Source organism: Melitaea cinxia, chromosome 2, assembly GCF_905220565.1.
Source record: "Melitaea cinxia chromosome 2, ilMelCinx1.1, whole genome shotgun sequence".
NCBI lineage: Eukaryota > Metazoa > Arthropoda > Insecta > Lepidoptera > Nymphalidae > Melitaea > Melitaea cinxia.
This window is the reverse complement of record NC_059395.1, coordinates 19,197,339-19,224,810: the sequence shown is the minus strand read 5'-3', so window position 1 is coordinate 19,224,810 and position 27,472 is coordinate 19,197,339. Positions and strand designations below refer to the sequence as shown.

Here is a 27,472-nt window from a genome sequence, read left to right as displayed (position 1 = left end):
ATTTAGAAAAATATAAAAAAATAAGAAATCGTTGCAATACAATATGCAGAGATAAACGACGTCACCACATTCACAAGCACGTGACCGAGGAAGTCGATCCTTCTAAAGTCTGGAAATTCCTACAAACGCTTGGAGTTGGTAAAGCTAAACAAAACATCGAATCCAATAAATTAGACTTCAATCAGCTTAATCAGCATTTCTTAACTTCTGATTCTATTGATGGATCGATCAAATTAAATACACTTTCACAAATTTCAGCTACATCCACTCCAACTTTCCCCTCATTTACTTTCAGTCAGTTCACTGTACGTGATGTTAAGAGGAATATTTTAGAAATTAGCTCTAATTCTGTTGGCGCTGACAGCATAAGCCGTAAAATGATCATGCCGATTATTGATGTTGTAGCTCCTATTATTACATCAATCTTTAACTTTTCTATCCAATCCTGCTCCTTTCCATCTGTGTGGAAAGATGCTCAAATTATCCCTCTACCAAAAAAGCTGAATCCCTCTAATTATTCTGACTATCGTCCTATAGCTATTCTTCCCTTCCTTTCAAAAGTACTTGAGCGACTTATTTACAAACAAATGACTCCTTTTCTTCTTCAACACAACCTCTTCAATCCTATGCAATCTGGTTTTCGGCATGGTCATAGTACGACTACTGCTTTAGTTAAAATTAGAGATGACATCAGATTAGGTATGGACAATCAACTCATCACAGTATTAATTTTACTTGATTTCAGTAATGCTTTTAATGCTGTTGATTTTGATTTACTACTAGCCACACTTAGTTCTCTTAACATATCTCCTGAAGTGATTGACTGGTTTCATAATTACTTGCACAATCGTCGGCAGCGCATACACATTGATGGTCATTCTTCCAACTGGTGTATGAGTAAAGCTGGCGTGCCGCAAGGTGGCGTGTTGTCCCCTCTATTATTTTCGATTTTTATTTCATCTGTCACTAATCACATCTCTTCTCTCTGTCATTTGTACGCAGATGATCTTCAAATCTACTCACAATCTCATCTCAGTGATATCTCGCAATGTATAAATTTGTTGAATAAAGATCTTACATCTATTCAACGATGGAGTAAGTCTTATGGTTTAAGGGTTAATCCTATAAAAACGCAGGTTATTGTCGTCGGCAGTCAGAAGTTGATTTCCCGTATCAACTGGACGCAATTACCGCCACTAATAATTGATGGGGTTTGTTTACCGATAAGTGATAAGGTTAAAAATTTGGGAGTTACTTTTGATAAATATCTTTCTTGGATTCCTCATGTTAATGAAGTAAGTAGGAAATTGTTTGCCTCGATGAAATTGCTAAAAAGGCTACGTAACTTTCTCCCTATTTCCACTAAAATAAAGATAGCGCAATCCCTTCTGCTTCCCATTCTTGATTACGCCGATACGTGCTTTATTAATCTAAATGAGGAACAAGTAAATAAACTTGAGCGCCTACAAAACCTCTGTATTCGGTTTATATTTGGACTTCGTAAATATGACCACGTTTCTGAATTTCGAAAAAAACTCAAGTGGCTTCCTATACGACTTCGAAGGAATACTCACATTTTGACCCTTCTTTATACTATCCTCTTCAATCCCTCTGCTCCGCACTATTTAAAAAATCGATTTGAGTTTCTCAGTAATTCTCACGAACGGCCTCTCCGTTCGGAAGAAAGCCGGATATTGAATAATAATAATAATAATAATAAGAATTGAATAATAATTGAAGATCCCTGCACATTCTACATCCTTTTATTCTAAATCTTTTACTGTAGAAGCTTGTCGTCTTTGGAACTCATTGCCACTGTCACTGCCACTGTCTATAAAGAATGCTCAAACATTAGAGACATTTAAAAAACTCACAAAAGAAATGTATTTATCGTCTTAATGTATGTCAAGCAATTTTATTTCAATGAGTACTTTATGCTATGATGTTTTGTCTGTCATTTAAAATCTATCAGGTTTTTTTTTTTTTTTTACTATTATTGATATATATGTATTTGTGTATGTATGTGTATGTATATGTATGTGTATGTATGTATATATGTATATGTATATATCTGAATGTATGTATATGTAAGTAAGTATTATGTATATGTAAGTAAATGTATTTGGTGTACATGTACGTTTGTGACTATGTACATATGTATGTTACATAACATTTTTGCGCCCTATCCCACACTTCTTATTTAGTCCTCTGCCCAAAGGTTGCCTGGAAGAGATCGCTGTAATAGCGATAAGGCCGCCTGTTGCAGCTGATGCAAATTTTATTTTTATATTTCATTTGTTATGTTGTTAAAACCTTGTATTAGTGTGCGAAAGTGTAAATAAATAAATAAATAAAATAAAAGTACTTTTGAATCGTCATTTTACATATAAAAAATATATTTGTTTTAATTAACTAATTAGAGTCAAAAGTGAAGCTACCACCGATATTTGATGGTAACGTGACCACACAAATCTTTCAAGTTATCATCTGTCATACAGTAATATATAATTTAATATGCCTCCATTTGTTCACGATCAGTCAAGTGTTGCCATGCTCCGCGATAAATCAGCGCGCTAATAACGCCTGCGACAATAACTCACTGCAATAATAGTCGAAGTACATTACATGGCGACCGTGAGAAGTCACGTAACCCTATAAAAACTTGATCGTGTTGGCACATGACGGAGTATTTAATGAAAAACATAAAATATAATTTGATATTTAATACGAATGTAAACATACAGTTGTAAAACTATGTTTATAAAATTGCATAATTATCCGATATGGTGTAGTCATAACTTCCGAAAGACAAGGTTTAAATAAAAGAAAATTTAAAAAATCAGTTCACTTACAAAAAAGTATAAATAAATAAATAAATAAACGCTTTACACTCAACGGCCATCAGTAGGATTTTCTCCTGTTGGGGGTCCGAAAACACACACAATACACAAGCACAAACGCCCAGACCACGACAAACATCTATATGGCCGATACAAATATCTGTCGTGAGCGAGGATCGAACCCGCGACCGCCAGCGCAACAGTCAGTACTGTGACCGCTGCGCCAACGCGTCGTCGGAATACGAAGTCCATCGTGCTAGCTTCTAGAAAGCTTCGTGACTTTAATAAAATCATAATTATAAATTTTGAACTTGGCAATTTTAGATAGAGCAGCACTAGTGAATTCTGTAGAGGACATTGACCTAATCATTGTAAGATATATTGTATTTTGAGGTCTAAGGATACTTTAAGCGTCAAAATAAAAAGACTGGAAAATTTATAGTTAAATACTTTTATGTTTTTAGCTAGTAACTCAACATATATTAGACATATTTGTTCATTTAGTTACAAAGTAAATTTACATTCAGGGCTTAGATGTTTAAGTAGATGTTAAGAAAATAGTTCTTATTCCTGTAATCTTTTGTTTTTTTGTATATAATCATCTTATTAATCCTGACTAACCCTATTGTCCATTAATTACGTTTAGTAAGATTTTTAAAGTAATTATTATAAACTTAATTTAAACGTTCCGAAAATTATGAAAAAGATTCTTAAACGGAAAATGTTACAACGACAACTAATTAAAATATTATATTTATTTTTTAATGATTAGTTCTTAAGATTAACATTGGAAATATTTATAAAAATGTAAAATTACCGCAAAAATTCGTATCCCACTTAACTATCAGTAAGAAAAAAAAAATATTCAAATGTTAGTGGCGAACCTATTTCAACAATTAGTTTAATATAATTCAAAATCACACACAACAATATATCGCTTCTGAATCAACACTTTTAAAACACAAAAAAAACTAAAAAAATCTATTCATGAATCCGAAAATTCATTGAGTCGAAATCCCACATTGACCAGAAAACTATTCATCTTGACCTACTTTCTTTAACTCCGTCTCACCAGATAGGTATTGTTCGAGCAAACGCATCTGACGACAGCATTCAATACTTATCTTTCCATTTCGTCGCGTGCCGGTTTGAGCATGTTATATTACCTGTTGCTTCGTATACGAAAACTAAAAGATACTATACGCAAGTGCTTGATAAAACCCTTATACACTTATTATAATTTTTATGACAACACCTTATCAAACTGATGTTTAGATATCGACCAAATATGAATTAAAATTCTTTAATCTCATACTATTACTATTTTTAATGGGACATTGACCATGTTCGTCGCAATTAAATATTCAGTGTACCACGTGTCGTACGTCACGCGCTTACAACAAGACTTTAATGATAAATAAGGAATAGAAATGAGAAAGACTTAAAGGTAAAAAATATGACTGCATCAGAATCTACACAAGATCGTCATGTTTATCAAGAAATTATTGCCAATACCTTTAGTTACAATGAGATAAACAAACACTTTAAAAAAATACTCTTGCTGTTAACACTCATCAGCTTTTAACCTAAAAGTTAATAGAACCAATTTCAGCACGAGCTGTAAATATTACAAAATCTTTCAAAATAGCTCAAGAAACTGCAGATATCTATCGGCACAACATATAATTAGAACATCTTTCAGTAAAGAAATTTTTGAAACGGCAGCTAATATAAATGCAGCACTAAACGCAAGCGATGAAAGCAACATAATGCTAAAATCCATAAACTTCATCACAATAACGTCTTTCCAAATATATTTACATGTCGAAGTGATTGTAGCATACAAAGCTATTTCTGGAGAATTTTTTTTTATATTTTAAATAAGGTTTTAAGAATTTTTTGTTTTGACTTATCGACTATAACTTTGTAAAATGTGACAGTAAATTGTTTCGAGACTTTATAAATTAGGTTTTCATGAGTACTTGTTTAGTACTAGCATTTAATAAACATACATACGTTGTAAATAAGTGTTTACAACACATAAATGGAATTAATATAGACATTACCAGTTTTTTTTTTTTTTTTTTTTTTATTAGCTGATAAATTGATGTAATATTTGTTGTCTATGATTTGTAAAAATACATGCAGACAAATGTCTATCCCATGCATATTGTATGAAATGATTTGTTTCCATTTCCAAATAATAATAAAAATCAACCTAATATGAAAATAATTTTACTTTCGCAAATATAAATAAAATTATTATGAACGTTCAAACTCCATTCATTCCTCGACAGCTTAAAAAATTTTGTTTCTTTATTTAAACGACATTTAACTAAAGCCATTGTCACCAGGCGATGCTGTTCTACGCTCCGCGTTGGCTGTGGAAATCCTGGGAGGGGGGAAAGATCCGGGCGCTGATGATGGATCTGGATGTTGGAGTTTGTACCGAGATAGAGAAGAAGACGAAGAAGAAGCTCATTCTTGACTATTTGTGGGAGAACCTACGCTACCACAACTGGTGGGCTTACCGCTACTATCTGTGTGAGGGGCTCGCTCTTATTAACGTTATAGGTAAGATCCTGTACAAAATAATATCAAGTCATTATTAAAGCAAACGCAATTCTCTTATTTTTATACAAATACACGAAAGAAAATAGTAAGAAGATTTGTAATAAAAATTATTATATTTGGAATTTTTGAGAAATATTTTAGTATAAAAATTTCAAAAGTGATTGTAGTAAAGTAATTGACATTTCTACCTAAAAAACTGGCTATGATGAAATTTTCGAAAAATCGAAAAATTATATTCTGATATCATACAGAAAAGAATAAATATCACAAAATATTTAAAAGTTCCTTTAAAAAATTGTTATTACTTGAGATACATATATAAAAATATCTGATCTCTTTTAATACTATCAATAAAGTTTTCTTCCACCAATATATATATTGTACATGTACAACATGTATCAAGTAATACTTCGAAAGGCCTCGTTGTTATTTAATTCAATATATGATTTACAACACCTCCACTAGTTGGTGATTCAGGGCGACGCTCGCAACAGATGGCTTACTGATATTTCAGTTTGTGAAAACGTAAGGCCATGAAACTGGCAATTTAAAAAAAATCAATATACATTTTTGAAAAAAAATTACTATACAAACACTAAAAAAATATAGTTCGTTCGTTAATATTGACGTTTATTTGTATTTCCTTTATAGTTTATAAACTATAAAGTATGAATATTTAAAATCTACAAAACCTATACATTGTTATGAAAATAGTTATGATTCTTTGGGCTATGAGAAATAATAGATTTATTTGTTTATTTTAAATGGCGCAGCTATCAATGTCACCTGTCTCAATCATACGAGACCACAAATTTTCGCAGAGGTAGGGTACAGCAAGATATACCATGCTCAAAATTTGGACCAGCCCATCTGGACAAGTACCTCGCACTTACAGCTAAATAGCATTTCTCAAGTCGTGTTGTGTTCTTGTGGTGACTAAGGTGGCCAGAACTCCTGGGGAAGGCTGAGGGTAAGCGCTTGCGATGTTTGTGGCGTTGCAAGCGTCTATAGAATCCGGTAACCGCTTACTATCGGGTAGCTTGTTGGCCGACCAAAATTTACAAAAAAAAACCTCAGCACTCTTCTCTCCTATATTTAAGCATCACGTACAATATTATTTGAGCTTCTATATATAAGTACGTTTATTTCGTTATGGGAGATATTAGTATTATCGTCATTCGTTAAAATACGCAACCTACTATTTGGGTTATTGAGGTTAAGATACTATCCAAATAATTTCCAATTTTTTTTTTGTGATTGATTCCAACATTATTATTAAAGAAGGTCTATAAGCCATAAAATATTACATGCGTAGAAGTAGAATGAACACTTAAACTATTGCAGTTAATGTAGTTGTATATACAAAATCTTTCCAATGTTAAATCGCTTGTTCCGTGGTTGTAATCACCTAGGGACTAGCATGGGCAGCACATTTGGCCTTTCGATACTCTGAAGAGAGCTGTTTTTGTTATTGAATACAAGAACGGAAGTACCACATCATACGGAGAAAATAATAACTTTACCTTCCATAAATAACAAATAAACTTATTTCATTAATAAATATAATAAATAAATATCACATAACATACACACACGGTCGTCTGTTCCTATGGTAAGCAAGGTAATGCTTGTGTTACAGATAACAGCCGACTGTTATAACTATTTTTTTTTTTTTGATAAACATACATAGAAATAATACATATATAAATATATAAATACAAATATTATATTACACCTAGACTCAGGCGGGAATCGAAACCGCAACCCGCAGGACAGAAAGCAGGGCCACTACAAACTGCGCCAACGTGCTAGTCTTATTACTGTACATATCTCATAATATACTTAAATTTCGATGTTTATCTAACCATTATTACTCGTTACACCTCATTCTCTCTCTCCTTTCCTCACTCCTCCCATCTCAATCTCTTCCAGATAAAGATTTAATTTAGTCCTTTATAGGTCAAGAAAAAGTTCAATGAACTTTGCCTCTAGAACATGTTTTACAAACAATCTTTATCAAAGTTAAACGTTTAACATACATTTAATTTACTAGTTTATCTATGAAATAAGTAATGGTAGAGGCATGTATTGACAGATGATCACTTAATAGTAAAGGTACACAGTGAAAAAGTTCTCATTCATAATTTATATGTTACACTTAAAACTTATATAGATATTATAATGTATATTAAAACTAACGCGTATTGAATTCTAATTTCTAAATTACAATAATGAAGATTTTTTTTGTATTTGTTTCAGGGCAAATGTTCCTAATGAATCGCTTCTTCGACGGCGAGTTTATGACGTTCGGTTTGGATGTGATCGCCTACATGGAGTCCGATCAGGAGGACCGGATCGATCCTATGATCTATATATTTCCAAGGTAAATAATAACAATGGCAAATAGACTAATTTCCAATAAAACTTCAATTCAATTTATCCATGTAAATAAAAAAAAACTATAAAGACGACAAAACAAAGTAATTTTTGTATATTCGGAATCTAGTATTTTTATTTTATTTATTTATTTATTTAACAGTTTATGTACACTAGGAAAGCAAAAGAAAATAGCTCTTATAAACAATGCTGGTACAAAGGCACTACTTATCCCATGATGGAATCTCTTCCAGTAGTCCTGCTACAGGAAACTTATAAAGCAGTCGCAAAATTAGCGTGTACAATCTAAACATATAGATAATAAAAATATAATATAAATACATAATTATACAATATTGAAATGAAACAACTTTTTCGGATTTTATTTATATTGATTTGATTTATATTGATATACTATTTTTATTTTATTTTTTTATTTACTATTTCTATTATACGCATATTTTATTTTACATTTTTTTTTATAATTTAATCCTTTTGAGATTTTAGTTATTTTTGCGCAAAAAATTGTCGTATTTAATACAAAAAAAAAAAAAATAGTTATTTCATATCTACCTGACCGATAGGTACTCGCGCTCGGTAAACGTGGTTTCCGATTCCGAGAATTCCGAGATAAAAGTAGCCTATATGTTGCTCCACAACGTCCTCTATCTTGTGAAGTGAAGCTCTGATAAAAATCGGTTCGGACGTTCCGAAGATTAGTACAGGACAAACAGAGAGACAGATAGACAGCCAAAAATTTTCTAATTTTAGTTTTTTTTGTGTTTTAGTATAATGTAAATAACTATATGCACTTGAAAAAATATTATTATATATTAGTTATTTTCAAGTCCTAGAGAGACACTTTAATTTTATTTATATGTATGTATAAATGTATAGATTACTAGCTGGCCCCGCAAACGTTGTTTTGCCATATATTTTCACTTTTTCTCAACCCCCCCCCCCCCACCCCTATAGCTTAGGAGAATGAAAAATATATGTTGGCCGATTCTCAGACCTACCGATATGCACACAAAATTTCATGATATTTTATTAACCCTTTTAATCCCCCCTCCCCTTATAACTTAGGGGTATGAAAAATAGATGTTGTTCAATTCTCAGACCTGCCGATATGCACACAAAATTTCATAATATTTTATTAACCCTTTTAATCCCCCCTCCCCTTATAACTTAGGGGTATGAAAAATAGATGTTGTTCAATTCTCAGACCTACCGATATGCACACAAAATTTCATAATATTTTATTAACCCTTTTAATCCCCCCTCCCCTTATAACTTAGGGTTATGAAAAATAGATGTTGTTCAATTCTCAGACCTACCGATATGCACACAAAATTTCAAAATATTTTATTAACCCTTTTAATCCCCCCTCCCCTTATAACTTAGGGGTATGAAAAATAGATGTTGTTCAATTCTCAGACCTACCGATATGCACACAAAATTTCATAATATTTTATTAACCCTTTTAATCCCCCCTCCCCTTATAACTTAGGGGTATGAAAAATAGATGTTGTTCAATTCTCAGACCTACCGATATGCACACAAAATTTCATAATATTTTATTAACCCTTTTAATCCCCCCTCCCCTTATAACTTAGGGGTATGAAAATTAGAAATTGTTCAATTCTCAGACCTACCCGTTATGCACACAAAATTTCATGAGAATCGGTCAAGTCGTTTCAGAGGAGTTTAATTACAAACAACTAGAAACACAATTCATTTCATTAAAAATATAAGTGATCTTTATTCCTTAATTAGGCGATAATAATGAAATAAGGAAGTCTGATATTGATACTTTAAAATTTCATTACACATAATATACCTATATTAGTTTTTAAAAGGTAATAAATACCAACACATAAATTAATACGAATATTTTATTTCACTTACAGGATGGTCAAATGCACATTATTCAACAAATTCGGGTCCTCTGGCGAGGTCGAGCGACACGATGCTCTGTGCATCTTACCGCTCAACGTCGTCAACGAGAAGATTTACGTATTCCTCTGGTTTTGGTTCGTCATACTCGGTATTCTCACTTTCATCACCCTCGTCTACCGAGTTATCATAATCTTCTCACCGCGCATGCGCGTCTACATGATGAGGATGCGCTTCAGGCTTGTGCGAAGGGATAACGTGGACACGATAGTTCGAAGAAGTAAAATGGGTGACTGGTATCTGCTGTACATTCTCGGAGAAAACCTCGACTCCGTGATATTCAGAGATATAATGCACGAGTTTGCTAACAAGCTGAACCACAACTATCAGCACCACATTCACGGCGTTCCGGACGCGTGACCTCCGATCCCAGGGTGGGTTTTCCACACGTGACTGACGTCGTTGCAGCGCGACATGGACCCGCCCGTCTAAACTGCGCTGGAACTCATTAAGTGTCTACGATTCAAAGAGAGCGGTCTCTTTGTTCGTATGTAAGCTAAATTAAAACGGGCCAAGTCAGCTGCCCTGCGGCATCCCCGCCCAGGTCGGACTGTTTTTACGCGGAGTGTACGATAGAATATCAAAGACTTGTTTTAAAGTTACTCGTGATCGTACAGTGCAATTCTAAATATGCAATAAATATATTGTACTTAATATTTAAGAATGTGATCTCAGGATGAATCCTACTGAAAGCCTTATCGAAGTCGACAGTGACGGCTATCCCGTTAGAATAACTAGTGTTCAACTTTTAGAAGTATTTTACTTGTAGTTTCGCTGCTCGTAGTAACTGTTTGTCAAGACCGCTTCGTTTTTTCTACTCTAGCTAATATTCGAGAATAAGCACACAGATGGCACATCGTTTATCTTTTACACGATTTCTCACTTGCAAAGATTTGACAGACCAAGAAGGAATTAAAGCAATAATAATGAAACTATTAGGTATTATAGTGTTAGTAATCATAATTGGAGATTAAAAGCATTATACATAACGCATTATATACATAGGATACGTTCTCGTGTTCGAACCGAATGAATCGGTCGTCCACTTTGGTAATTTACAGCTGACGTACTTACCTTTTGCGCGCCAAAAGACATTTTACGTTTAATATAGAAACAGTTGGACGGATAATTCATTATTGTATTTATAGTATATAGACAGCATCGATATAATAAATACAGTAAATACACTGCTAAATAAGTTCCTCCTACTGTTACAAAGCAATCGTTTCAACGTGTTCAACTAGTAAGTACGTTTACGAAAGTGACTGAACTTTTTGGAAATTGTAAAAATATTATAATTTTAAATTTTAATTCGAACATGTCCGGGAGTGCTGAATTTATTTTGGATTATTTTGAAATATATTTTGATGATTCCAAAATTGTTTATAGTATAGTATCGATTTATATGGTGGTATAGTTGTGACTAATGCGTAAATCGTGTTAGAAAATGTAAAGTTGTTGGAGCTGTTGTCTTTATTAGTAGAGGATATTGTTAATGACGGTTGTTTGTATGTAACATATGACGGTGATGTGGCACTATCTTATTGAATGTATTATTTGCATTGTTAGACGTTGACTAGAACTTTATAATTAAAATACCCGAAATGTTCGCTTTTAAAATTATTATAAGATATTTATATTTTGGGTATCATAATTATACTGATACCCTAGTGTATGTTTAACATCACACTGTCCGTAGCGATAAAACGTTCTCTTTACCGTATATATCTATAGCTAAATAACTTTTATTTAAATTATAAATTATTTATTGGACGTGAACATGTTATGACTGTTACTGGCCCAGCAGACTTTTTTAAATCGATCATTCCTTTTTCAAATTTTATTTAAAATTTTGACATTATAATTTTTTTAGTTCAAAGAACATTCGCGAACCTATTTACAATTGTATTTATTCTGTTTCAAAGCTAATTTAACGTTTGCGGGGCTAAGTAACACGAACATACGTATTTATCTAGTCATTAATATAATAGAACAAGTGTAAACAATCAATGTAACATATAATAAACATAACCCAGTGGTTTCCTTACAAATTAGGTTGTTTACATTCGTTGCTTTTTCAACCAAAGTGTATGCAGATAATAATATGAGTCGAATCAGTATTGTATTACGTAGACAAAATAAATATGCCAAATATTGTGCCAAATTATTATTATAGAGGCGACATTGTAAAGGGGAGACGGTTACCATGAAAGATAACGAATAAAAAATGGAAAAAATGTGTACGCTTTTTATTTACCCTTATTATTAGGTTTTATACTTTAATCGGAATTAAATTTTAATTTAACAAATTGAATTCTACGTTGCTTGAATACTTCTTAATGTGGTAGTTACCAATGACAGGTCACCTGGAACACATCTGTGGCTCCTTTCAAGCTCATGGATGTGGCTTAAGAGGAGTCACAAGGATGTGCCCCATTATTTCGCTTTAAACTTATTAACTTATAGTTGAAATAAATGCTTATATCTTAAACTCTTTAAACTTTAGTGATCGCTAATACTATAATTTATATGAAGAAATGGATTTCGAACGGGGTTCGATAAAGCCCGTGTGTTAGTTAATCAGAGTTAAGTAATATTGGAAAGTAAGTATCCTGTTCTACATGTCATAGTGTTAATATAACTCATTACCAAGATCCTCAAATATTATGTTTTGCCTTTTGAACATCAAGATCAGGTTAAGCTGTATAGTTTTATTTCTGATAATCTGATTTATATATGAAAGGAACTATAGAGGAAATTGCTTTACCTAACGCAAGTAAACAACATTTGTAACCGACTTCCAAAAAAGGAGGAGGTTCTCTATTCGACTGTATTTTTTTTTATGTTTGTTATTTCTGAACTTGTGACTCGGTGGAGCGATTTCGACAAATTTTCTTTTAATCGAAAGGTGGTGTGTGTCATTTGGTCCCATTTAAATTTATTTGAGATCTAACAACTAATTTTCGAGTTACATCTAATAATGCGTTTTTACTTGACGCTTTTTTCGTCGACCTACGTTGTATTACACCGCATAACATTCTTGACTATTTTTTCGTCGATCTACGTTGTATTTATTACTCGTCGATGTAATTGAAGTGGGTTTTTTTTCTTTTGCGAGCAAACACAATTATTCATATAATTTTTAATGATGATTTAATTTTGACTTTCATTTAAGATAAATTATTTCGTTTTGTCCTAATTACATTTAGTTAAATACGTTTTATATAAATTGTTCGGGGAAAAACTTTCTTCGTATTTTAACGTAACGTTGTTGTTGTAAGTGTTGATCAATTTATTCAAAAATAGTTCTAAAATAGTAGTAATAGTCTTAAAAGAGAACCGCAAATGAGTACACGGTCCATAAGTTTTCTCTCAGTAAGTTCATGTGATACCCATATATCGAGCTTGTTTGTTCAGGTAGTCTTTTTCAAATAGGTAGAAACTGTTTTTTGGTCAATTCTCCGATGTTCAGCTATATTGTAACTCATCAAATGTCGATCTAGGCTCACTTTTTCAAAAATTACGTTTATCCGTAACTGGGCGACCAGAGCGAAATGAATCTATGACATCATAATTTCCTGACAGAAAACACAATATTGTCCAAATCTTACTGACACTGCATTAGGTCCTTAAACTCCTTCACCTCCCTTTAGAAATATATTTTTTTTAATCTTTCTTAGTAAAATGCGTACAGAATCAAAATTGTGTGGTAGTGAGATCCATACTTTTACATTTGAGATACGTGAATGTATGCTACTGGACATGCTGAATTGCTCATATCTAAACTGTTCTACTTAACTTAAATATTTCTTGTATTAATTTATTTTCATCAAAATAGATTGATGATTAATTCAGCCATTTACGTTCCACTGCGGGGCACAGGATTGTTTGTAAATCTATCTTACTCCAGCTATATTTTATATAGTTTTATTATAGTCAAATGTGTGGGTGATGATTATTTTCACCAACACTGTCACACATTATCAGTTAATTGTTACTATCTACGAACATTTGTACCGATTAGTTTTTATTATAATAACTTCGTGAACATGTTTACGATTTTCGAAAATATTTCGAAATCTAGTGGTAAGCTTGTGAACGTTGTTAAACGGATGCATTTATTAGGGAAGGAATAAACATTTGATTAACATATATATGGATCAGTTCACAGCTATGAATTCTTTCGTTAAGGTACTTACATTTTGAACATTTATTTTATAGGATTCTTGCACTCCGTCCAGCTGCGCCTGAGTGGATGATACTATTTTGATTATTCCGTTTTCTCACTCTCACTCAGTGATAACGTCAGCAATGTCATCCGTCCCATGGAAAAAGGATTTTTAAAATGAATCTAGTAAGTAGTTATATATGTTGATAGTTTTTTTTTTTTGGTCCAGTAGAATTAAAGTTAAATCTTACTTCGAGTAGCACGATCTTAGATTCAGAGATTAATATCTGTATAAAACTATTTATGTATAAACATATCTATCTTTTTAACCGACTTCAAAAAAGGAGGTGGTTACTTAATTCGACTGTATATATACTATGTATGTTCGGGGATAACTTCGTCGTTTATGAACCGATTTTGATAATTCTTTTTTTGTTGGAAAGGAGGATACAGTGGTGTTAGTAAAAAAAATACAGCTGTCTTGGTATTATACAAAAAATACAATCAATGTGACATAAAACTATATAGATTTATATTAACATACAGATATTTTTTTTCTTGTTGATTTATCAATTACGTCATAATAAATCGAGCCGGTTCAAATATCTGATAAAAGGCCATCGCGGACAGACTCAATCAGTGTAAATTCGTCAGTGACTCCCGCTTCATCATGATTAAGCTGTTGGTTATATCGGCGTGTTTGTGCGTCGCCTACGCGGCTGTCGGCATCGGCCCGTTGGAACCCAAACCTGAAAAATTCAGTAAGAATTATTTCGTATTTACTATTTACTTATATTTTAGTTTTTTAAGTATTTCTACATATCGAAAAACTTTAAAATTCACCGTATTTCTTATATAATTTAATGTATAAATAAATTATTCAACTGCTTATAAATTAGGCGGTCAATACGTTTTTTTTTCTTCATTATTATTATTATTATTTAATCAGTTAGAATTATTATGGTGTTTACTTTTTAATAATATTTACGTGTTGTCTGCATATCAAGTGGTATTTTTACACCGTATTTATAATCTAGTTACATCTAAAAACTGTAATTAAATACGTCTTAAACTGTTTGTCAACTTTATATTGTGTAGATTTTGCATTCAGCCTGTGACATCCCACTGTTGGGCACAGGTCTCTTTTTCTCCGTGTTGGAGAAGGATCGGAGTTTAATCCACCACGCTGCTCCACTGTGGGTTGGTGGATATATTCCCTACTGCAACTATCGCTATCAGGTATTTATGATAACAACCGGAACCGACTGCTTAATGTGCTCTTCGAAGCACGGTGGGGCAACCCACAAGGCCAGATGTACATTGCATATTAGTTTAAATATCATATTACCAATACGAACAGGACAAAACAGAGTTTTTAGGAAAAAAATATTTTTTTATACATAAACTTGTTTTTGTTTACAATTCACTAGTTAATTTTACATAAGGAAAATATACAGAATTAATTCAAATTAAATTCGATTTTAAAAATTTTGCAGAAGACCAAGAAGGATGTTATGTATCTGACTTAGACGAAGTGATCCCATTTGGTCAGGCGAAGCCAGCTAAGTCATCTTGCATGGAATACAGATGTCGCTCGAATTCGATAACGTATGTCACGTAAGTGTCACTTTATTTTTTTTTTTATTTTTTTTTTATTTGTAACATTAAGAAAAGCATACATCAAATTATATTTACTTGCAAAAGCCCATAAGCTTGTCCGCAAGTAACAGTCAACAGCATTTAATACAATACATTACAATACAATACATTATACTAGAGAATAATACACTAAAGTACATTTTCCGTTTCAGATGCGGCGCTACAGATGCCGTGCCTCCTTGCAAATTGGTAGAAGATAAAGGGAAACCGTACCCGGATTGCTGTAAAAAAATATGGTGCCCTTAAATTACACAATTTCTTTTCGTTTTTAAATTCATAATACAAGTAATAAAAACTTTTTTACTAATAAACTAATCTGCACATTTTGAATTTAGAATTTATATTCTTATGAACCAGCAAAACGAAATAACATTTTTGTCTATTCTTGGCGTTCTTGTGTATCTTTTATTCAATTTAAAATAAAATTATAATTTGAAGTGACATATATCGAAATTTTAATCAGTTGCATTGGGTAAAGCGATTTCTATAAAGTTAACCTTTTTGTATCAAAACCAGGTTATCAGAAGTAAACCTTTAGAGCATATTATTGATGACCTTATGCTGACCATTATTACGAGACACTTTAATCATCAGCAGGCAAACAATAAAGTATAAGAATAACCATTTATATAAATATACTGATTAATAATGGTATTTGCTCGCAAACGAAAAATAAACTACTTCAATTACATCGTTGTCAAAGATTACTCAAAAGTAATCAATAGATCTCGATCAAGTTTGAATGAGACCACAAGACGAATATAATCTTTTGATTAAAACAAGAATCATCAAAATCGTATACCCAATAAAAAATGTAAAAAGGTATGGTACGAGTATAATACAACATAGGTCGATGAAAAAATAGTAAAGTAAATACGCGTGACTAGACATAGCTCGAAAAGTACTTATAAGATCTCGATTTAATTTAAATAGGACCACATGACAAGCATCAGCTTAAGATTAAAAAAAATCTTCGAAATCGGTCCACCCAGTCAAAAGTTTTCAGGTAGCATACATAAAAAAATTACTATGAGTGACGATCCCTATCAGGTGTACATGATAACAACCGGGACCGACGGCTTAACGTGCTCTCCGAGGCACGGTGGGAAGACCCACAAGAACTGCACAAACACTCAGACAACAGCAAACACCTGTATGGCCAATACAAAATTTTTGTCATGTGCGGGGATCGAACCCGCAACCGCCAGCGCAACAGGCACAATCCATGACATGACATCACCCGCATTGGAGCAGCATGGTAGATTAAGCTCTGATCCTTCTCCTATATGGGGAAAGAGGCCTATGCCCAGTAGTGGGATATTACAGGCTGAAGCGACAAGCGACATACATAAAATAAGTGTGTGCGTACAAAGAACACATGTATGTCAGAAGTGAAATTCTTTGGCAAACCAATTTTTAAGTCTCACAAAAACGTTGCTGTGTCATCAAAACGTTGCCGTTTCTTCCGTAAAAATTTTACCCTCATGCGCTTAAAGAAGTTTCACTTCAAAAATACAGTCGAATTGAGAACCTCCTTCTTTTTGGAATCCGGTTAAAAATAAAAATGGTCGCAAAATTTATTCCTGTAGATATCAGTATAAAAATAAGTCGAAGAGACTGTTTTATACCTTTATTATTTTTTAAAATTACAATTAATTTGATACATAGTCATTCAAATGGAGTAAGAGTCTTAGCATCGTATGCGCTGACGGTTAGCAAGCAAGTGAGTATAAAACCTGTCAATTACCGATGTAAATATATTTGGAGAATACACAATTACAATTATGATTATAATGGAAGTTGGAAAGGATTTCTTCAAAGAACGCAGTAGTGGTAAACAAAGAAAATTCAGCAATCCACGTATTATGCCTATTATACAATAAATACCGTAATATTCAACAAAAAAACGAAAAAAAATAATTACACCAACATACATTTTTATGTATATCTCTTTATTGATTTATCAATTACGTCATATTTAGTCGGGCCGGTTAGAATACTGACAAAAGGCCACCGCGGTCAGACTGTGTCAATTCATCAGTGACTCTTGCTACATCATGATTAAGCTCTTGGTAATATCAGCGTGCTTGTGCATAGCCTACGCCGCTGTTTTTCTCGGCCCGTTGGAACCCAAACCAGAGAAATTCAGTAAGAATTACTATTTTTATATTTTAATTATGTTTTAAATTTCTGTTATCTGCATGTCAAATACCCATAAAATTAATTTAACTGCTTATGTACTCTACATTGTGTATATTTTATGTAGCTTTAAATATCATATTACCCATGAAAACAAGAAAATATAAGATTTGTTGGCAGCACTGTTTAAAAAAAATATAAATATTAAAAAAAAAACAATACATAACTAACTCAAATAATATTCGATTTAAAAAAAATTACAGAAGACCAAGAAGGATGTTATGTATCTGACTTAAACGAAGTGATCCCACATGGCCAGGCGAAGCCAGCTAAGTCGTCTTGCATGGAATACAGATGTAGTTCCAATTTGATGACATATGTCACGTAAGTATCACTTTATTTAATACAATAAGGGACATCGTACATTATACTAGAGATTAATATATTAAATTACATTTTACGTTACAGATGCGGCACCGTATTTACCGCGCCTCCTTGCAAATTGGTACAAGAAAAAGAAAAACCATATCCAGGTTGCTGTCAAAAAGTGTGGTGCCCTTAAAATATACAATTTTTCCTTTTGTCTCTTAATTCCTAATATTAGAGTCGATGAATTGTTTTGTTTCTAATACAATGATCGTAGCATTTAGGAATTTATATTTTAAATTACTATGGAGCTAGAAAATTAAATAACATTTCGATGGCTCCTAAGTATACTGAGTCAACTAACAACTTTTGATAATTTCATTTTTTAAGATATTAATAACATTTACTTCATTTCCTATCTACCTATGTAAGAAAAAAATAAAGTTATTAAAAGTAGAGTTGACTCAGTATACTTAGGAGCCATCGATTTGATGCCTGTACGTTCTACTTTATCTTAAAATAAATTCAAAATTAAATAATCATTGTAAATTATGATGAAAAAAAATTGTTTATTTGCTTTGAGTAAAGCGATTTCTATGTAGTGTTTTGTATGTAAACCGGATAGATTATCAAAAATAAACCGGTGCAGCATATTATTACTTATTAGTGTTGGTTGCTTACCATTATTCCGTTATATATAGTTATAATTAAAAAATAATTCACGAAACAAGCAATAATTTATAGAAAATGCTACTTACGTAAAAGAGTAAATCATTCGCGCTTGAGCGTGTAATATCTAACTGCTGGGCATAAGCCTCTTTCCCTATGTAGAAAAGGATCAGAGCTTAATCCACCACGCTGCTCCAATGCGAGTTGGCGGATTGGAGCGCATTGGAGTAAATCATTCATGAATATTTAAAAAAAAAATGGTCGCATAATTCATTCCTGTGGTAAACCTGTTTTGAAAATAGGTCTAAAAGACTGTTTTACATAATTAATAACATTTTTTTGATATGATCCATTTCATGCAAGTTTTTTACACAACATAAATATGGGACAATAGGCCCGATAAGCGATCGTTACGTAGGTTAAGATTTCATTTGATGTCGTATCACTTTGAATTGTTTTATTTATCGAAATGTTTCTACCAGGAAAATGGTATTAAAATGTATGTTTCTTATTTTACTCAAACAGACATTTATAATCATATACATTAGCATACATTAGACATCCGGGTAGCCTAAAACTCAGATTCTAACTGACAAATTCAAGTCATTATTTTATGGAATATCTCGACAAACTCAAATTAACACATTTTAAACTCACGCATAATTGTCGTTGTAATTACCGTTCATCTTTGAACTTTTTAAGTGGCAACAGCTATCATTTCGATGTATAATTTATTTATTTTAACTGGCTGATAAGTTTAAGGCATGCATAGATTTCAAATTCTCCAACACAAACTACGTACAGCCGAAATATCTATGGTACCTATATGAAAAAGGTTTTCTGTTTAAAAATACTGTGTCTGTGTCTGTGTTAAAAACACTGGCTTAGTGAAGCTATGTTTCTATACTGTTCACATAAATAATTACATTTATTTTTCACAAAACATAAGTACCGTGATAAAAATAAATGACTATTTGGTTATGGTAGTCGTGAGAATCTCGCTGGCAAATCTTCTTATAATATAAAAATGAGTCGCTGAATGTGTTGCTAAGCGCAAAACTCGAGAACGGTTGGACCGATTTCGCTAATTCTTTTTTTTAAATATTCCTTGAAGTACGAGGATGGTTCTTACGGAGAGAAAAATTCTAAAAAAAAATATTTAAATTTCCTGAAAAAGTCTAAAAACAACACGTTTCTATACACCCATACAAAAGATTTGTGATAATACTTACAAGTCAATTTGAACTTTAATACCATACGATAAAGTTTGTGTTAGGCGATACAAAGTTCGCCGGGTCAGCTAGTATTTTATAAAGAAAACAGTCATAGCCAAGATAAATAAATCAAGCTATAGTATTATTATCTTCTCAGGGCCTGTTTGTCCATTTGTGGCTACAATTTACCTGGCGAATAAGTTACAATTAGACTTTAACAGCAAGAGATAAATATACTATTTCCTAATAGTTCTGTTTCACCTCAATTAATAAACTATAGCTACTAAAAGCATCTTATAAATACACGAGGAATGGAACCGCTAATGTTTAAATGCCTAAACGGCACACGCACCATTAAACTGATTGAATGTGGGTAGTTAGGCTTACGTTTTAAGTTATTTATATTGACAAATAAATCGTCATCTAAACATATTAATAGATTATACAAAAGATAAAATAAGATCTTTTAACAATATTTGAAAGAGTTCAAACTCTGAGAATCTGAGAGGGTCTCCCCATCGTAAGTCGAAGAGCACGTTAAGCTGTCAATCGCGGTTGTTATGTACTAGTTTATGAACTAGTGTAGACATCTGATCGCGATCGTTAATCATATAGTCGGGTATGAAATCGCCTACGCGCAGAAGAGCGTGGTGGATTAAGTCCCGATCCTTTCACGTGAAGAAAGAATCGCAGCAGCAGGCAGTGGGATCTTACAAGCTGAATTAACAACAACACTGAATATTTCTATTTAATAATAGCTGCTGCCCGCGACGTCGTCTGCGTGAACGCTAAACAGCACCAAAAATACCTACGATTATACCTTTTAAAATAACATTCATTTACCCGTTTCTTCTTTACATTTCATATCTACAGAAAAATCTCATAGATGGCGCTGCTTTAAAATTGTCTTGTCTACTTATATTCATTTAATTATGTTTATCGGCTTAGTGACTTAGTATATTGCGTGATTTTTATAGTGTGAAGCTAGCTTATATCGCATGGTTATTAACATAATAACAACAACATTCAAATATGCGTCATTACACGTTTTTACAGAATGCGTTGAGGAAAGACAGGTTCACTCCTCGTTCCCGGTAGGTGATAGCATTATAATATGTAGCCCGACTTCTTAATAATATTCGTGCCAAATTTGAAGTAAATCCATGCGGTACTTTTTGACTTTATCCCGGACATACATACAGACAAACAGACAATCAGACAAAAATTCTAAAATCTATATTTTTGGCTTCGGTATCGATTGAAGATCACACCCCGAGTATTCTTTTAAAAAAATATTCAATGTACAGTTTTGACTTTCCTACCATTTTATTATTATGTATATAGATAACTTTCATCGCACAAAATTTATATTTAGTTTCCTTTATTTTGAAATAACACTAAATTTAATGATTTTCCGTCACCTCTTTTAAATATAAACAATGAATTCGATAATTGAGTTATGAGTCAAGGTCTTAATTCAGCTAATTTTGTGAAGAAAATAAGTTAATCAATATTTTGCGACCTCAATTTTGTCCTTGACATTATTTGAATCGTATCTGGTATTCCTGTTGGTGTGAAGACGTTACAATATAAATAAAATTATTATTTTGATGCAATTTACATAATTTTCATTATTTATGAGAATAATTTAGTGGTTGTTCGATACCACAGATCATTGCGTCAATGTCAATTTTTAAGCGACTTTCAAAAAAGGAGGAGGTTCTCCATTTGATTGTTTTTTTTTATGTATGTTACTTTAGAACTTTTGACTGTTTGGACCGATTTCGATGAAATTTTTTTTTAATCGAAAGGTGTTGCGTGCCATTTGGTCCCATTTAAACTTAATTGAAATCGAAAAATTACTTTTCGAGCTATATCTAATATTGCGTATTTACTTGACTATTTTTTCGTTGACCTAAGTTATAGTAAACCTTTAACTTTTTACTTTTTACTGGGTTTACCGATTTTCATAATGCTTACTTTAATCGACAGCTAAATGCTTGTCATGTAGTCTCATTTTAATTTTAACAAAATCTGATTAGTGTTTTTTGAGTAATCTTTGATAACGCGTATTTACCTATTTTTTCTACTTATGTTTTACTTGTCGAAGTAATTAAAGTCGGTTTTTTTTTTCGTTTGCGAGCAAACACAATTATTTTTATTATTTTTATACAGGTTAAAGTATACAAAAATTTCTGACTGTCATGGTTAGAAGTAAGAAACATTTATTTCCTTTCTTTTTTTTTTATAATTTTTAAAATAAAATAATCCAATTTCAATAGAAGTATAGAAGAAATGTGGTTAAGAAGGTATACTGGTGGGCATGGCCGCATTAAGAGGTGTGGAGGCCTCGAGACAAAAAAGGGAGTGGAGGCCCCTTGGCCCCAAATTATAGTGTGGAGGCCTCGTGGCAACAAAGGAGTGGAGACCCCTTGGCCCCAAATTATTTTCCAAATAAAATGGACATTTTTTTAAAAGGTAAAATGCAAAACATGTTGTTTACTAGTGTTTACTAGTCTGAATTTTAACTTTTTTTGCGATGTCTTTTGTGGAGGCCTTGGGGCAGTAGCCCCGGTTGCCCTCCCCTAATAAGAAATAAATGGGTGGAATTATATATCTAGTTGATGTTCTGCTTGTTATGAATCTAGAATTAGGAAATGTATTTTGGGATTTAGATAATGTATATCCTACTAATATTATAAACGCAAAAGTTTGTATGTATGGATGTATCGATGTTTGTTTCTCTTTCACGCAAAAACTACTCACTGTATTTTAATGAAAGTTTACAATAATATAGCCTATATATTAGAATAAGACATAGGCTAATTTGTAAAGATAGTGTGAATTGTCCAAAATATAACGATAATTGTCAAGTAAGTCGGAATAAAATCTGCCATCTGCGAGCTATTCTTGCGTACGCTGCAAAAACTGTAGAGTTTACATGTATATAACGTACAAGAGAAATATTTATCTTAATTAGTCCTTCAAAACATTCCGCGACAGCATATATCTATCTTTTATGAGTAAGCCATTAAAAACAGTAAACCATAAATACAATAAAAATTGATAATATATTTCTAATGCACATTTGGTAGTAACAAATTGATTTTTATCTCGCAGAACCAATTTTGATGAATTTTGATATAAAGATCGATATTGAGAAGATGTTAAGCTACTCGAAGTACTTACTAATCCCGTGCAGGCGATGTCGCGGGTACCAGCTAGTAACTTATACACGTGGAAGCTATTTTGGAAATTCCACTTCAACAAGAACACATAAAGTTTTTAGACGAATGATCAAACATCATTTTAGACTTTAGATCAGAAATTTGGAAGTAATATTTACGCCATTGATAACAAATACTAAGATGTTTCTTTGAGAGCTTGCTTTTGTCCAGCCCACGTTTATGGTAAACACGCTTTAGTTTATTAAGAGACAGATCGCCTCCGAGTCATTTGATATTAGTTAACACTCAAGGAAATTAGTTATTGACTACACAACCAACTACCGATGAAAACGAATGTATTTTAGACCACACGACTATAGGATTCTGCCGTTATTTTATACTAGCTACTGCCCACGACTTCGTCCGCGTTAAATTGTTACTTTAAAAAAAAACCCTGTTTTGAAACATTCTTCAGTAGTACTCCGCTCCTATTGATCTTAGCGTGATGATATATAGCCTATCCTTTCAAGATAAATGGGCTAGCTAACTTGAAAGAATTTTTCAACTCAGACCAGTAGTTCCTGAGGTTAGCTCGTTCAAACAAACAAACAAACTCTTCAGCTTTATAATATTAGTATACGCGTAGATTATATTAACGTAAACCGCCGCCTTACAAAGCAAGATACCTATTTAAAGTATTTATTTGAATTTCGTGATATTTTCTTTCACAATGATTATATCGTGTGCCAAATTGACAAAATATTTGGTTTTCGTGGACTTTGAAGCTTGAAATCGTTAATGTTGTATCATTATATTGGCACAAACAGGAACCAAACCAGAATGGACTTAAAATGTTGAATTATGAGAATTATGTGACGAAAAGACAAATAAAAATTCAAATATTGCATTTTGAATCTACGTTGAAGGTTAACTATAAAATACATACTGTTTTAATTCTTTAAAAATTATGCAGGTTATCATCTCTACCACACAGATTAATCTTGTTTGTACCTTCTTCATTCTACGTGGTAATGTTGAAAAAAAAATTGGCACAATTGAAAGCTCTTAATCCAAGTAAACGAATGAATAAAATCTGATTTTAGAGCACATCTGGTCTAAAATTTAATTCAATTATTAGATTTCCTAATTGTTTAAAAGACACTCAAGAAGAAGAGTGAAGAATTCCTGGGGAGGGTTTGGTTAAGGATCGGTAACGCGTTTGCGATGCTTCTGTAGCGATGTTGCAGACGTCTAGAAGCTACGGTAATCGCTTTTAACATCAGGTGAGCCGTACGTTTGTTAGTCGATCTAGGAGAAGTTTAATAGTTGTGGTTTAGGCCATGTTGGCTCAATATCAAAGATATCTTTGAGTTACTTTCATATTCAAAAGAAATTCTAAGACATGTCCGATTAACCCGCATAGACTCCAACCCTTTTTTATAGGAGCATGTCCAGCACACACATATATATAAATATAAAACAACTAAAATAGAAAGATATTTATGAAAAGAAATTATTTATATTGATTTATAATGATTATTTGAATGGGGAAAAAATAAAACGACATGTTAGAAAAATCAAAATTATATATTTCGCTTTCAACCGAAATCCTTACACACTAAATACACCGTAACTTAACACAATATATAATCGATCTGTAATAAATAATAAAATATTACAAAATTTTCCTAGCCGTCGTACACTTACTCAAACACGACGTAAGTCAGAGATTTCGATCTTATTCGAGAAATAACTCTAACAGAAAATATACATCTTAACTAAAATAAATGCGATAATTAAAACTAACTTAATATCTAAATACATGAGCCATTTCTTTTTATTTATTTTTTTTAATTCCCCAAAAACAATTTCTGATATTTTATTATTTGTAAAAAAAAAAAATTAAAATATCAATACAGTTTTTTCAATGTGTATTTATTTCTAAAACACATCGAAATATAAGCCAATAAAAAAATGTGGACATTAAACTGTTATATCGAATATAGAAAATAAAAATATTGCAGATGAAAGTTGTGTATGACTTCATCACTTACAAAGAAGAGTTAAAGTCAGCAGATTACACTTATTACTAATTTGTAATTGAATAATTTCTTGCACAAAGTTTTAATAAAATTTGATGTCGTAATTTAGTGATTACATGTGTTCGATCACTTTTTTTAAACCACTTAATGAATTTTTTATCTTGTTTTTCAAATATGGTATTTACTATGATGATGTTTGGGTACATTTTTATTCCCACGTAAAACAGGAAATGTACCATATTTGTCGTAACAAAATGGTACATCTCCGTTTTTAAATATTAAAAATAGAATATTATTGACAATGACAGTCTAAACACACTTTTGATTAAATTTTAAACAACATGTAAAAATTGCACGCATAAGTTCACAATACAATAATAAACCTCTTAAAATACAATGGGAATGAAAGATAATGCAATGGATTCGTAACGTAGCGAGACTGTAAATAACACTTTAGAGTTATATAGCGTGTTGTTTTTTAGATGATGCTATTCTATAATTAACATAGTTATATTAAAACAACGCAGAAACTTGTAACTTTATATTTCTAATAAAAACTCGTTACTGCTGCAAAGCTACATTTTATAACATTGGTAAAATGTTGGTCAAGTTTTCTGAGCAGTTATTTTCTTTAAATTATTTACATCTCTTTTTACATTTCTTTTTGCGAATTATTTTATAAATTATTGTTATGTGTACAATAAAGAATAAATTATTATTATTATTATTATCTTTACATAATGTGTAGAGATACATCCTCGCTACGGTACATTACGGCACGACAAACATGAGAAAACTTAACAATTCTCAATATATTAACACTTAAAAATTGGCTTTCGAATTTGTAAAATATATCAAAAAAACGTCTTAATATATAAATCACGAGGCACAATATAAATGAACACGCATCAGGCCTTTACGTTTTTAATTCACAATAATTACGCTAGATGGCGTTAATCAGTTCTAATAGATCGCGCTAGATGGCGCTTACAATAAATTGTAAAATGATCTTTCACGATATTTATAATCGAAATTTTAGTTGATTATTGCTCAATTACGAAAATTGACGTAGTTTTGATATAAAAATCATAATTCCTCATACATACACTACACACCAACACATATTGTATATATAAAAGGCATTATGCAGTCTATACTTTTTACTCAGTTCCTTTTTTGCGAACTTTAAAAAATTACCAAACAAACACATATTTTTTTCATTTCAAAAGAAAATTTGTGCTACGAAATTTAAATTGATATTAATATTAAAAATAAAGTACAAAAAAAATCATATTAAAACTTGACGTTTACAATAAAATAAAAAACATATATAAAATGTATAATAGCATTAACTAATTATGATATGCATAGCCTTATATTAAATGTCTTTTATAATATAATAAACGGAGTTATTGGCACATACAGTTTGTAATTTAAAACGGGAGATTTGAACTTTCTATGCATAACACTTAATATTCATTAAAATATTAGAGGCAATTGCCTAAGACACAAAAGTTCTCATCTTTCATACGTAAGTTACGGTAGTATAATAATATTCAGTACACCAAAAATACAACTAAACATCGCATACAAAGTTATTTTTATCGCTAAAAAGAGCGATTCCTTTCAGACAACCTTAGATAATTCAATTTAATATATATGATACGTGATATGAAAATTTGTTAAGATACAATTACGATAAAAAAAATTATCCAGATAACCGAAAAATATTAAAAAAGGAGACAGTATAGACAATTGAAGAAGACAGTAAAACTATAGAAATATTAGTTTTAAAGTTAATACTGTAAGTTTTGATAAAGAGTAAAAATAAGTTATTAAGGTATTGCTTGTAATAAGTAATTTTTCTACAAGTATAAAATTACTTGTGGAACAACCCTTAAACACCAACTAAGCCTAGCAAACAATGTCTAAATAAAAAAACTCACAATAACGTTTTTAATCTGTTTCAATTTGTAAAAAAAAAACAGCGCTTTGATCATAAATCCATGAAAAATGGCAACACTTGTATCGTGCAAAGAAATATTGAATAAAAACATCAGGTCCCTTACAATCTGCGAACTTTAAAATACCGTATACTTTAACTTTTAATCTAATAACAACCTTCATTTAAAACATTCGAGTCGAAACAGATCGTTTTATTGTTGTCTCTTTCACACATACGAATATTGTGAGATAGATATAGTATAATACTTATAATCGGAAGAAGTCAGTAATAAAAAATACAATAATACTTATACAATATTTCTATGATCATAAGATTCACAAGTTCATTTCATAATAA

General features: G+C 31.7%; 3 protein-coding genes across 3 annotated transcripts in view; all 3 read left to right on the top strand.

The window, feature by feature from the left end:
* LOC123666525 (innexin shaking-B-like) overlaps nt 1-10,106 on the top strand; it is a 30,923-nt gene extending 20,817 nt beyond the window's left edge. Inside the window, exons 2-4 of the mRNA XM_045600605.1 lie at nt 5,195-5,414; nt 7,674-7,797; nt 9,701-10,106. Of these exons, the coding sequence (XP_045456561.1) occupies nt 5,195-5,414; nt 7,674-7,797; nt 9,701-10,106 (750 nt within the window). The remainder of the gene's footprint in view (nt 1-5,194; nt 5,415-7,673; nt 7,798-9,700) is intronic.
* Nucleotides 10,107-14,518: 4,412 nt separating this feature from the next.
* LOC123661237 (U-scoloptoxin(16)-Ssd1a-like) lies at nt 14,519-16,016 on the top strand. Its single transcript, XM_045596226.1, has 3 exons — nt 14,519-14,675; nt 15,411-15,531; nt 15,726-16,016. Exons 1-3 carry the CDS (start codon nt 14,585-14,587, stop codon nt 15,817-15,819), a joined length of 306 nt encoding a protein of 101 aa, XP_045452182.1. The 5' UTR covers nt 14,519-14,584; the 3' UTR covers nt 15,820-16,016.
* Nucleotides 16,017-17,562: 1,546 nt separating this feature from the next.
* Nucleotides 17,563-18,429, top strand: LOC123661229. The gene is made up of 3 exons (XM_045596219.1): nt 17,563-17,721; nt 17,976-18,096; nt 18,181-18,429. The coding sequence occupies exons 1-3, from the start codon at nt 17,631-17,633 to the stop codon at nt 18,272-18,274; spliced, it is 306 nt and encodes a 101-aa protein (XP_045452175.1). The 5' UTR covers nt 17,563-17,630; the 3' UTR covers nt 18,275-18,429.
* The last annotated feature ends 9,043 nt before the right edge of the window (nt 18,430-27,472 follow it).